Source organism: Lithobates pipiens, unplaced genomic scaffold (assembly GCF_037356315.1).
Source record: "Lithobates pipiens isolate NorthernLeopardFrog02 unplaced genomic scaffold, aLitPip1_a1.2 Scaffold_28, whole genome shotgun sequence".
Taxonomy (NCBI): Eukaryota; Metazoa; Chordata; class Amphibia; order Anura; family Ranidae; genus Lithobates; species Lithobates pipiens.
This window is the reverse complement of record NW_027507789.1, coordinates 224,970,743-224,982,860: the sequence shown is the minus strand read 5'-3', so window position 1 is coordinate 224,982,860 and position 12,118 is coordinate 224,970,743. Positions and strand designations below refer to the sequence as shown.

Sequence of the window (12,118 nt, the reverse complement as noted above, 5' to 3'; positions counted from 1 at the left end):
AAGCTCCGAGGGGTGGAGTGCAACGTGGGGGCGTGGCCTAGTTAGAACCCAGGCTAAAGCTGCCATTTGTTCCTTATGGGTCTGCCTTCTAATGTGCGGCTTGCAGATCTTCTTTCTGGTATCAATAAAGATTTATTACTTTGACCGTACCTGGATCGATCTTTCTACTTCCTGGAGCGATCCGATTTTCCAGCAACTTCTGAGACGAGCCGCCATCACTGGGGATTAAAATAATAGTTCGTGCAAAAAAAAAAAAGAAAAGGTGCGAGGAAAGTGTGAAAAGGTGATTTCTCTGCTTAAGTCGGTGCCGGGTCTCTACACAAATCCATGTATTACAAGAGTGAAGTGTTGGGTATTAAACTTTAAGGGACCCTCCAACATAAACACAGGTAATCGCCTGGGGGGGGGGGGGGAGGGGTTTTATTGTAGAATTTATGGAGCGGTGACGGCTCCAGTCCACAGATCAGCACATCGCTCCTCCATGAAATGTATGAATGGACAATGTAGTGAGTGATCTCTCCTCAGATCAGTCACCTCGGGACAGTCATTGCACGGTCTGTGGTCTTGGCACACTGTCAGGATGCGGTCAGAACCCCCCCCCCCCCCCATCAGCAGGCGGTCTGGTGGGGTGCGGCGGGGTGTTTGCATTGAGCCGTCACTGCTGGGGTGAGCTCATGTTTGGGAGAGAAAATGTCCACATTGTACTCGGCCCTCCGCAGAGGATTTCCTGCCAGAGTCAGATTGCCATGAGAACATTTGTTTATGGAAGGGAGGCTGAATGATGATTGGCCGAGCTCCTTTCCTGTATACACCATACAATACGAGGAGGACCACGCAGGTCATCGGAGGACCCCAGATTGGTGGATCCACCCATAAACATTGCACACAATTCATTGTATTCAGGATGACCTTGGTACATTGTATTCAGGAAAAGTTTGTTACATTGTATTTAGGGGGACTTTGTTGCATTGTATTAAGATATTTGTTATGCTTTTAATCCATTTTTGTTAATGTTTTTGGACAATCTTGGTTGGTTGAGCCTAAAGTCTCCATACTGGAAGGTGGAAATTGGGTACCTGCACCACCATAGACTTGAGTTCTAGAAACAAACTACTGCGGGAAATCTCACTATTGTGGGAGGGGCAGAGACACAAACTACTGCAGGGAAATCTCCCCATTGTGGGAGGGGCAGAGACACAAACTACTGCAGGGAAATCTCCCCATTGTGGGAGGGGCAGAGACACAAACTACTGCAGGGAAATCTCCCCATTGTGGGAGGGGCAGAGACAAAACTAGTACTGGAAATCTCCCCATTGTGGGAGGGGCAGAGACAAAACTAGTACTGGAAATCTCCCCATTGTGGGAGGGGCAGAGACACAAACTACTGCAGGGAAATCTCCCCATTGTGGGAGGGGCAGAGACAAAACTAGTACTGGAAATCTCCCCATTGTGGAGGGGCAGAGACAAAACTAGTACTGGAAATCTCCCCATTGTGGGAGGGGCAGAGACACAAACTACTGCAGGGAAATCTCCCCATTGTGGGAGGGGCAGAGACACAAACTACTGCAGGGAAATCTCCCCATTGTGGGAGGGGCAGAGACAAAACTAGTACTGGAAATCTCCCCATTGTGGGAGGGGCAGAGACAAAACTAGTACTGGAAATCTCCCCATTGTGGGAGGGGCAGAGACACAAACTACTGCAGGAAATCTCACCATTGTGGGAGGGGCAGAGACACAAACTACTGCAGGAAATCTCCCCATTGTGGGAGGAGCAGAGACACAAAACTACTGCGGGAAATCTCACTATTGTGGGAGGGGCAGAGACACAAACTACTGCAGGAAATCTCCCCATTGTGGGAGGGGCAGAGACACAAACTACTGCAGGGAAATCTCCCCATTGTGGGAGGGGCAGAGACAAAACTAGTACTGGAAATCTCCCCATTGTGGGAGGGGCAGAGACAAAACTAGTACTGGAAATCTCCCCATTGTGGGAGGGGCAGAGACACAAACTACTGCAGGAAATCTCACCATTGTGGGAGGGGCAGAGACACAAACTACTGCAGGAAATCTCATCACTGTGGGAGGGGCAGAGACACAAACTACTGCAGGAAATGTCTCTGTTGTAGGAGGGGCAGAGACAAAACTACTGCAGGAAATCTCCCCATTGTGGGAGGGGCAGAGACACAAACTACTGCAGGAAATCTCCCCATTGTGGGAGGGGCAGAGACACAAACTACTGCAGGAAATGTCGCTGTTGTAGGAGGGGCAGAGACACAAACTACTGCAGGAAATCTCCCCATTGTGGGAGGGGCAGAGACAAAACTACTGCAGGAAATCTCCCCATTGTGGGAGGGGCAGAGACACAAACTACTGCAGGAAATCTCCCCATTGTGGGAGGGGCAGAGACACAAACTACTGCAGGAAATCTCCCCATTGTGGGAGGGGCAGAGACACAAACTACTGCAGGAAATCTCACGATTGTGGGAGGGGCAGAGACACAAACTACTGCGGGCAATCTCCCCATTGTGGGAGGAGCAGAGACACAAACTACTGCAGGAAATCTCACCATTGTGGGAGGGGCAGAGACACAAACTACTGCAGGAAATCTCCCATTGTGGGAGGGGCAGAGACACAAACTACTGCAGGAAATCTCCCCATTGTGGGAGGGGCAGAGACACAAACTACTGCAGGAAATCTCCCCATTGTGGGAGGGGCAGAGACACAAACTACTGCAGGAAATCTCCCCATTGTGGGAGGGGCAGAGACACAAACTACTGCAGGAATATCTGGCATTTGTGTATATTGCATAAAACCTGAAATATAGTCTTAGGTGGAGTTGACCTTTAAATATATAGAATATAGAGCTGATAGCGGAGTGAACCTCCATGGGCCTCCATCATCCTCTCATCCCGGGTGGAAGGCCGGCAGTAATTACCTTCTTCTATTACTTCTCTGTCCCCGGAGATCTGAGCTCCTCGGGTGGAGCTGTGAAAAGAAGCCGATCCGTATTTAATAACATTTCTATATAATACGTGTTCTTCATACATCTCTGGGGGCCACAGAGTAACCTGAGCACAGCGCCTGACCTCTCCAAGGGCCCCGTGTTTACTATACAGATCATTTACTAATATAGACTCCAAGGTGCTCTTCATCCACGCTTCCCCATCATCAGGCTGAGGAGTCGTGTACCCGGGGGGGGCCCGTCCTCTACACGGCTCCATCTACAATCTGAAATAACGGGATCACCCAGAAAAGTGCACGAGGGTCTCCGTGTGTATTGGTCTCTCCCCCCTCACCCCGGACAGGTCAGAGTCTCTCCCCCCTCACCCCGGACAGGTCAGTGTCTCTCCCCCCTCACCCCGTAAAGGTCAGTGTCTCTCCCCCCTCACCCCGGACAGGTCAGAGTCTCTCCCCCCTCACCCCGGACAGGCCAGAGTCTCTCCCCCCTCACCCCGGACAGGTCAGAGTCTCTCCCCCCTCACCCCGGACAGGTCAGAGTCTCTCCCCCCTCACCCCGGACAGGTCAGAGTCTCTCCCCCCTCACCCCGGACAGGTCAGAGTCTCTCCCCCCGGACAGGTCAGAGTCTCTCCCCCCCCCACCCCGGTGACGTCAGAGTCTCTCCCCCCCCACCCCGGTGACGTCAGAGTCTCTCCCCCCCCACCCCGGTGACGTCAGAGTCTCTCCCCCCCCACCCCGGTGACGTCAGAGTCTCCCCCCCACCCCGGTGACGTCAGAGTCTCCCCCCCCACCCCGGTGACGTCAGAGTCTCTCACCCCGGTGACGTCAGAGTCTCTCACCCCGGTGACATCAGAGTCTCTCACCCCGGTGACGTCAGAGTCTTTCACCCCGGTGACGTCAGAGTCTCCCCCCACCCCGGTGACGTCAGAGTCTCCCCCCCACCCCGGTCAGGTCAGAGTCTCCCCCCCACCCCGGTCAGGTCAGAGTCCCCCCCCCCCACCCCGGTCAGGTCAGAGTCTCCCCCCCACCCCGGTCAGGTCAGAGTCTCCCCCCCCACCCCGGTCAGGTCAGAGTCTCCCCCCCCCACCCCGGTCAGGTCAGAGTCTCCCCCCCCACCCCGGTCAGGTCAGAGTCTCCCCCCCCCACCCCGGTCAGGTCAGAGTCTCCCCCCCCCCACCCCGGTCAGGTCAGAGTCTCCCCCCCCCCACCCCGGTCAGGTCAGAGTCTCTCCCCCCCCCCACCCCGGTCAGGTCAGAGTCTCCCCCCCCCCCGGTCAGGTCAGAGTCTCCCCCCCCCCACCCCGGTCAGGTCAGAGTCTCCCCCCCCACCCCGGTCAGGTCAGAGTCTCCCCCCCCACCCCGGTCAGGTCAGAGTCTCCCCCCCCACCCCGGTCAGGTCAGAGTCCCCCCCCACCCCGGTCAGGTCAGAGTCCCCCCCACCCCGGTCAGGTCAGAGTCCCCCCCACCCCGGTCAGGTCAGAGTCCCCCCCACCCCGGTCAGGTCAGAGTCTCCCCCCCACCCCGGTCAGGTCAGAGTCTCCCCCCCCACCCCCACCCCGGTCAGGTCAGAGTCCCCCCCACCCCGGTCAGGTCAGAGTCTCCCCCCCACCCCCACCCCGGTCAGGTCAGAGTCTCCCCCCCCACCCCGGTCAGGTCAGAGTCTCCCCCCCACCCCGGTCAGGTCAGAGTCTCCCCCCCACCCCGGTCAGGTCAGAGTCTCCCCCCCCACCCCCACCCCGGTCAGGTCAGAGTCTCCCCCCCCACCCCGGTCAGGTCAGAGTCCCCCCCACCCCGGTCAGGTCAGAGTCTCCCCCCCACCCCGGTCAGGTCAGAGTCTCCCCCCCACCCCCACCCCGGTCAGGTCAGAGTCTCCCCCCCACCCCCACCCCGGTCAGGTCAGGGTCTCCCCCCCCCCCCTGCCCGTTCAGGTCAGAGTCTCCCTCCCCCCCCTGCCCGTTCAGGTCAGAGTCTCCCCCCCCCTGCCTGGTCAGGTCAGAGTCTCCCCCCCCTGCCCGGTCAGGTCAGAGTCCCCCCCCCCCCCTGCCCGGTCAGGTCAGAGTCTCCCCCCCCTGCCCGGTCAGGTCAGAGTCTCCCCCCCCTGCCCGGTCAGGTCAGAGTCTCCCCCCCCTGCCCGGTCAGGTCAGAGTCTCCCCCCCCTGCCCGGTCAGGTCAGAGTCTCCCCCCCTGCCCGGTCAGGTCAGAGTCTCCCCCCCCTGCCCGGTCAGGTCAGAGTCTCCCCCCCTGCCCGGTCAGGTCAGAGTCTCCCCCCCCTGCCCGGTCAGGTCAGAGTCTCCCCCCCCTGCCCGGTCAGGTCAGAGTCTCCCCCCCCTGCCCGGTCAGGTCAGAGTCTCCCCCCCCTGCCCGGTCAGGTCAGAGTCTCCCCCCCCGCCCCGGTCAGGTCAGAGTCTCCCCCCCCGCCCCGGTCAGGTCAGAGTCTCCCCCCCCTGCCCGGTCAGGTCAGAGTCTCCCCCCCCTGCCCGGTCAGGTCAGAGTCCCCCCCCCCCACCCCGGTCAGGTCAGAGTCTCTCTCTCCCCCCCACCCCGGTCAGGTCAGAGTCTTCCCCCCCCCCACCCCGGTCAGGTCAGAGTCTCCCCCCCCCCCCCACCCCGGTCAGGTCAGAGTCCCCCCCCCCACCCCGGTCAGGTCAGAGTCTCCCCCTCCCACCCCGTCAGAGTATCTCGTCTCTCCACCCGGTCACGTCAGTGTCTCCCCCCTCATTGTGACATGGAATGCACCTCTAAGAGATGACCGGATTCCCTCTGATGAACTTTTTTTTTAAGTATGTGATTGGAGCCTGAGACACTAATTGGCTTCAAAAAAGCGGTGGGCTCGAGGCGCAGAGCATTGCACCCAGAGCTCACCTAGTTGTGTGACCATAGCGAATTAATATTCACTATTGTGTTCCTGATTCTGCTCCTGGCCAATCGGGAAGCGGGTCCTGAGATTGGCCAAGAGGAGAAGCGATCACATTGGCCGCCGAGGAGGCGCACGGCAGAAGCCACCGTGATGCAGAGGAGGAGCAGACGCAGGGGGAGTCATCCGTGACCTAGCGGTAAGTGCGGGGCTGGTGACCGGGGGGGGTTTGGAGTCCGATCGACCCGACTGGGGGGGGGTAGTCTGCATTGTTTGCTGCCCCCCCAAAAGAAAAACTATACCACCAGCCTCTACTGGATTGGAGGACTGTACAATGGGATATTTAGTGTACAGAACCTTTTAGATTTACCAGAACTGTCCTATGAGTTCAAATCTTATTGAAATTCTGCAATACATGTGAGATCTAATGGAGATTGTACAGTGAGATTGCACAGTGTATGGCCCTCTTAAAGGAGATAACACAATCAGATTGTAAGGTCTATGGCCCCTGACCAGCAGTGAGCCCCAATTACAGAGGCTCGTTCTGAGCCTTTCCCAGAATCCTCTGCAGCTGTGCCGGCCACACACACACACACACACAAGCGGAGGACGATCTGTGCCCATTGGCGGCGCCCCCCGTGAGCTAATTTTTTCCCTCTCCTGTCTTCCAGCTTTCTTTGGCAAGTACCTGAATGAGTACAACGGCTCGTACGTGCCCCCGGGCTGGAAGGAGTGGGTCGGCCTGGTGAAGAACTCTCGTTTTTACAACTACACGCTGTGCCGCAACGGAGTCAAGGAGAAGCACGGGGCGGACTACGGCAAGGTGAGCCAAATTCGTCACCCGGTGGCCCCGCGCCACGGCCCAGTGGAAAGCGTGACACCGCGCCATCTGGTGTGAGGTTACCGCTGTGTGCGGCCCGGGTCAGGAGGGATGGGAGGAGCCTAACCAGCCTCTGTACTTGTTACTATGTGTGTCATTGTATATAGATGAGATTTGTTACATTGTATTATCAAACGCAACAAAATCGCTCTTCATGTCCGTTTTGTCGGCTCTTCAGCTGCTTTCGTGATTCAGACAGCAGAGCCAGGTCACCGACCTGCCTGCTAACCACATGACACGATTGGGTCTAGTACCCGCCCCTGACCTGTGATTGGGTAATAAAGCAATAAGGAGTGAATTGAGGCTGGATTCACACCTACTCGTCTTCCTCCAATTCTATCTCCATTGAAGTCGAGAGAACATCTAAAAACGCATCGTCAAAGTGCATTGCAACGCATTTTACACTTAATGACGGCATGCAACATGACCCGCATTGACGTGCGTTTGCATGCGTCATGATCAGGCTTTCTCTTCTCATGGAATAGGTCCGTTCCGAGTCACCCTTGTCTCCCCCCCCTCCCCCCATGCACCTCTCCCTTGGTTCCGCCCCTTTTAGGGACTGTAAAACCAAGTATAGTTTTTGTGGCGCTACGTCATTTGTATGGATTTTACTAATAACAAGTAAAGGAGTGAAATGGATCCCCTACAGCCTACAACAGACCTCTCCATCAACAATAGCCCCCCCCCCCCCCAGCAACAATAGATCTCCCAGCAGCCAGCAAGAATAGATCCCTCCCTCATTAGATCCCTCCCTCATTAGATCCCTCCCTCATTAGATCCCTCCCTCATTAGATCCCTCCCTCAATAGACCCCTCCTCAATAGACCCTCCCTCAATAGGATACCCTCCAGTATCAATAGACCCGCCCCCCACAGCAACAGTAAATTCCACTAGCAACATAGATCCCAATAGCAACATTTAGATTTCCCAGCAGCCAGCAACAATAGACCCCTCCCTCAATAGAATTTCCCTCCCAACAACAATAGACCCCCAACCCACCGTTGCAATAAATTCCTCAAGAAGCAACAACACCCTCTCTCCCTTAATAGGATCCCCCCCAGCAACAATAGACCCCCCCATAACAATGGGTCCCCTGCAGACAACAACAGACCCCTCCATTAATAATCCCCCCCCCCCAGCAACATTTAGATCTCCCAGCAGCCAGCAACAATAGACCCCTCCCTCAATAGAATTTACCTACCAACAAAAATAGACCCCCAACCCACCGTTGCAATAATTCCCCAAGAAGCAACAACACCATCTCTCCCTCAATAGGATCCCCCCCCCCCCCCAGCAACAATAGACCCTCCCATAAAAATGGGTCCCCTACAGACAACAACAGACCCTTCCATTAATAACCCCCCCCCCCCCAGCAACATTTAGATCTCCCAGCAGCCAGCAATAATAGACCCCTCCCTCAATAGAATTTCCCTCTCAGCAAAAATAGACCCCCCCCCACCCACCCACTGTAACAATAATTCCCCAGCAGCCAGCAACAATAGACCCCTCCCTCAATAGGATTTCCCTCCCAGCAAAAATAGACTCCTCCCTCAATAGGATCCCCACAGCAACAATAGACCCCTCCCCAGCAACAGTAAATTCCACCAGAAACATAGACCCCAATAGCAACATTTAGATCCCCCAGCAGCCAGCAGCAACAATAGACCCCTCCCTCAATAGAATTTTCCTCCCAACAACAATAGACCCCCAACCCACCGTTGCAATAATTCCCCAAGAAGCAACAACACCCTCCCTCCATCCTCAATAGGATCCCCCCCCCCCCCCCAGCAACAATAGACCCCCCATAACAATGGGTCCCCTGCAGACAAAAACAGACCCTCCATTAATAATCCCCCCCCAGCAACAGTAAATTCCACCAGCAACATAGACCCCCTACTAGCAACATGCAGATCCCCCAGCAGCCAGCTAGATTAGACCCAAGCAAGCACATAAGTAAGGTCCATAAATACATGGATGAGTGCGTTTGAGGTGGAGGAGCTTGACTGGCCTGCACAGAGTCCTGAGCTCAACCCGATAGAACACCTTTAGGATGAATTAGAGAAGAGACTGCGAGCCGGGCCTTCTCATCCAACATCAGTGCCTGACCTCACAAATGCTCTTCTGGAAGAATGGTCAAACATTCCTATAGACACGTCTCCTAAACCTTGTGGACGGCCTTCCCAGAAGAGCTGAAGCTGTTATAGCTGCAAAGGCCGGAGCCAACTCAATATGGAACTAAGACTGGGACGCCATTAAAGTTCATTTGTGTAAAGACAGGTGTGTCACAATACTTGTGGTAATATAGTGTACATTAGGTGGTCATAAAGGGGAGAACTGCCACACAACTTCTTTTTCTGGGGGACCGCTTCCCTTTAACGTGACCGGCTCTTGAAGTGTCCGGGTTATGGTGAGAGCGCTGCTGTCCGCTGGCACATCTATAACCCGCTCTCTCCTAATTACTCTCCTGCTTTGAGCAGAAGCCGCCATCGATCGGCCGTGTTTTTCACATCAGACGCTGAAAGGAGGCCTCTCCTCCTTTCTTTCTTTCTGCTCTGTACACAGCGGTTGTCTCAGATCATTTCCAGATATCGGGGCCTTCGGGGAGGGCGATCGGCGGAGTTCTGCGTCCTGATCGCTGCACTCTCCTCTCCTCTCCTCTCCTCTCCTTTGACACTTATGTCAGGTGAAGATAAAAGAATTAAATGCTATTGATTAGCCGGCTGCGCCTTCGCCTGAAAGGTCCCGGCTCTTATTTAACACGGGAACGATCGCTCCCTCTGGGAAAATGTTACACCCCCTCCCCTCCCCCCTCAGGGCTAAGCTTCTCCTTCAAAACAAGGCCGAGCGAACAATCGTTCTGAGCTGCGGATTTCACGTATATAGAGTGCGGAGGGCTAATTCTCACTAGGAAACGTTGAGAAATTACACCCGTTCCAACCTTTAAAGTGGATCTGTCGAGTCTTAATCGATAGATTTGTGACATCACAATATACCGTAATGCTTTTCTGAAATTATATTGTCGGCCAGAGGTGTGGGGAGCAAGGCACCGCGTCCTGAAAACTAGAGCATACGCGTGAAATGGTGCCAGACACAGATAATATACTACATCAGCTTTTAAAATTCATATAAAATGTTATTGGATACATTAAAAAGATACTTTTGTTTTTGTTTAAAAAATAAATCAAATTAAAGGTCGCAGGTATACAGTACAGCGATAATTTCTCAACGCGTTTCGCCAGAAAAATGGCTTCTTCAGGAGACTTTTTATTTTACTGTACAGAATGTTCACTGTAGACACAACGAAAATACACATTTAGAAACAATATCAAATGGGGCTGTATGGCCCTGTTTACATTTCATACATAATTAAATTGTATTGCAACAAGGTTGCAATGAATCATGATGGACTGCTCTTGCCCCGCAGACACCACCAGGTAAGTATATATCCGCATACTGGCCAGAAAATGACCATCAAAGGGATATCAGTGGGTCATAGGAGGACCAAATCACCACAATGAAGATCTAAAAAATATATATATAGTGATCAGATTGCAACATTGTAAGTTTGTAGCAAATCACAACGTGAGAGGCTGCAACATTGTGGTTGTTAGAAGGTAAGAGGCTGCAACATGGCACTGCCATCTCTGAGCTGGCATCTCAGTCCAGGAATTAGATGGTGTACCTCCAGGGGTAGGCAACCTGGGGCCCTCCCACTGTTGCGGAACTACAAGTCCCATCATGCCTCTGGGAGTAATTGTAACTGCCAGCCAGGGTCGGTGCTACCACTAGGCAAACTATGCAGCCGCCTAGGGCGCCTGGCCACTGGTGTTCCTACTCTCTTCTCTCTGCAGCAGGCAATTAAGTCTCAGCATCAGCAGACAGCCGCCGCTGTGCCTCTGACACTGTGTGCGAATGGTGCGGCAGAGGACTGTCTGTGTTCCAACTCACGAATGAATGGAAGCAAGTAAACATTCATTGATGGGCACTAGTAGGATGCATTTGATGGTGGCGCTGGTAGAATGCATTTGATGGGGCGCTGGTAGGATGCATTTGAGGGGGCGCTGGTAGGATGCATTTGAGGGGGCGCTGGTAGGATGCATTGGTGGGCACTGGTGTGGCTGAAGTTGATGGGCGCTGGTGGGGCAGCATTTGAAGGGCGCTGGTGGGGCAGCATTTGAAGGGCGCTGGTGGGGCAGCATTTGAAGGGCACTGGTGGGGCTGAATTTGAAGGGCGCTGGTGAGGCTGCATTTGATGGGCGCTTCATTAAAAAGGTGAGGCTGCATTTGATGGGCGCTGGTGAGGCTGCATTTGATGGGCGCTGGTGAGGCTGCATTTGATGGGCGCTGGTGAGGCTGCATTTGATGGGCGCTGGTGTGGCTGCATTTGATGGGCGCTGGTGTGGCTGCATTTGATGGGCGCTGGTGAGGCTGCATTTGATGGACGCTTTGTTAAAAAGGTTGGGTATACATGGGCAGGGCAAAGTGGGTGGAGTCAGGGGTGGAGCCAAGAGGGGGGGCAAAATTAGGTTTCGTCTAGGGCAGTGATGGCGAACCTTGGCACCCCAGATGTTTTGGAACTACATTTCACATGATGCTCCGCTACACGGCAGAATGCATGAGCATCATGGGAAATGTAGTTCCAAAACATCTGGGGTGCCGAGGTTCGCCATCACTGGTCTAGGGTGTCAAAGATCCTTGCGCCAGTCCTGCTGTCAGCCTTGCAATGCCTCATGGGAAATGTAGTTCTACAGCAGCTGGAGGGCCCCAGGTTCCCCACCTCTGGGGTACCCAGATGATTCCTGAACAAAGATGGCTCCATCCTTCTGAGAAGAGTAGATAAAGGCATTATGAAGGGGAGTTCTGTTCTCTGTGTGAGAAATAATAAACACCTGGAAGAGGTACACTGACACATTGCTGAGAATGTACTTTGAGTGTTGTAGATGCAGCCAGACTGAGGTGGCCTCTCTGAACTCCTACGTGGTAGTGAGGTGAACGTGTCAGCAGAGTTCAGGAAGCAGTCAGAGCTTTCAGACTTATGATCTTCTGTTGTTCTCCCCACAGGATTACCTGACGGACCTCATCACCAACAACAGCATGAGCTTCTTCCGCACCTCAAAGAAGATGTATCCTCACCGGCCGGTGCTCATGGTGCTGAGCCACGCGGCCCCCCACGGCCCCGAAGACGCCGCCCCCCAGTATTCCCAGATGTTCTCCAACTCCTCCCAGCACATGTAAGTCCTGCGTGTCAAAGGGCATCGGCCTGAGTGCATGGCGAATGTTAAAGGACACGTCACCCAACACGTCCGTCTCCGTCACTCCGCCCGACGCGTCCGTCTCCGTCACTCCGCCCGACGCGTCCGTCTCCGTCACTCCGCCCGACACGTCCGTCTCCGTCGCTCCGGCCGACGCGTCCGTCTCCGTCACTCC

The 12,118-nt window shown here is 54.6% G+C and overlaps 1 protein-coding gene across 1 annotated transcript in view; it reads left to right on the top strand.

Annotated features, from left to right (window-relative positions):
- The window catches only part of SULF2 (sulfatase 2), a gene marked incomplete in the record, with an annotated part of 294,975 nt that overhangs the window by 228,924 nt on the left and 53,933 nt on the right, over positions 1–12,118 (top strand). Inside the window, 2 exon segments of the mRNA XM_077460607.1 lie at positions 6,484–6,635; positions 11,753–11,922. Coding sequence (XP_077316733.1) covers positions 6,484–6,635; positions 11,753–11,922 — 322 coding nt within the window.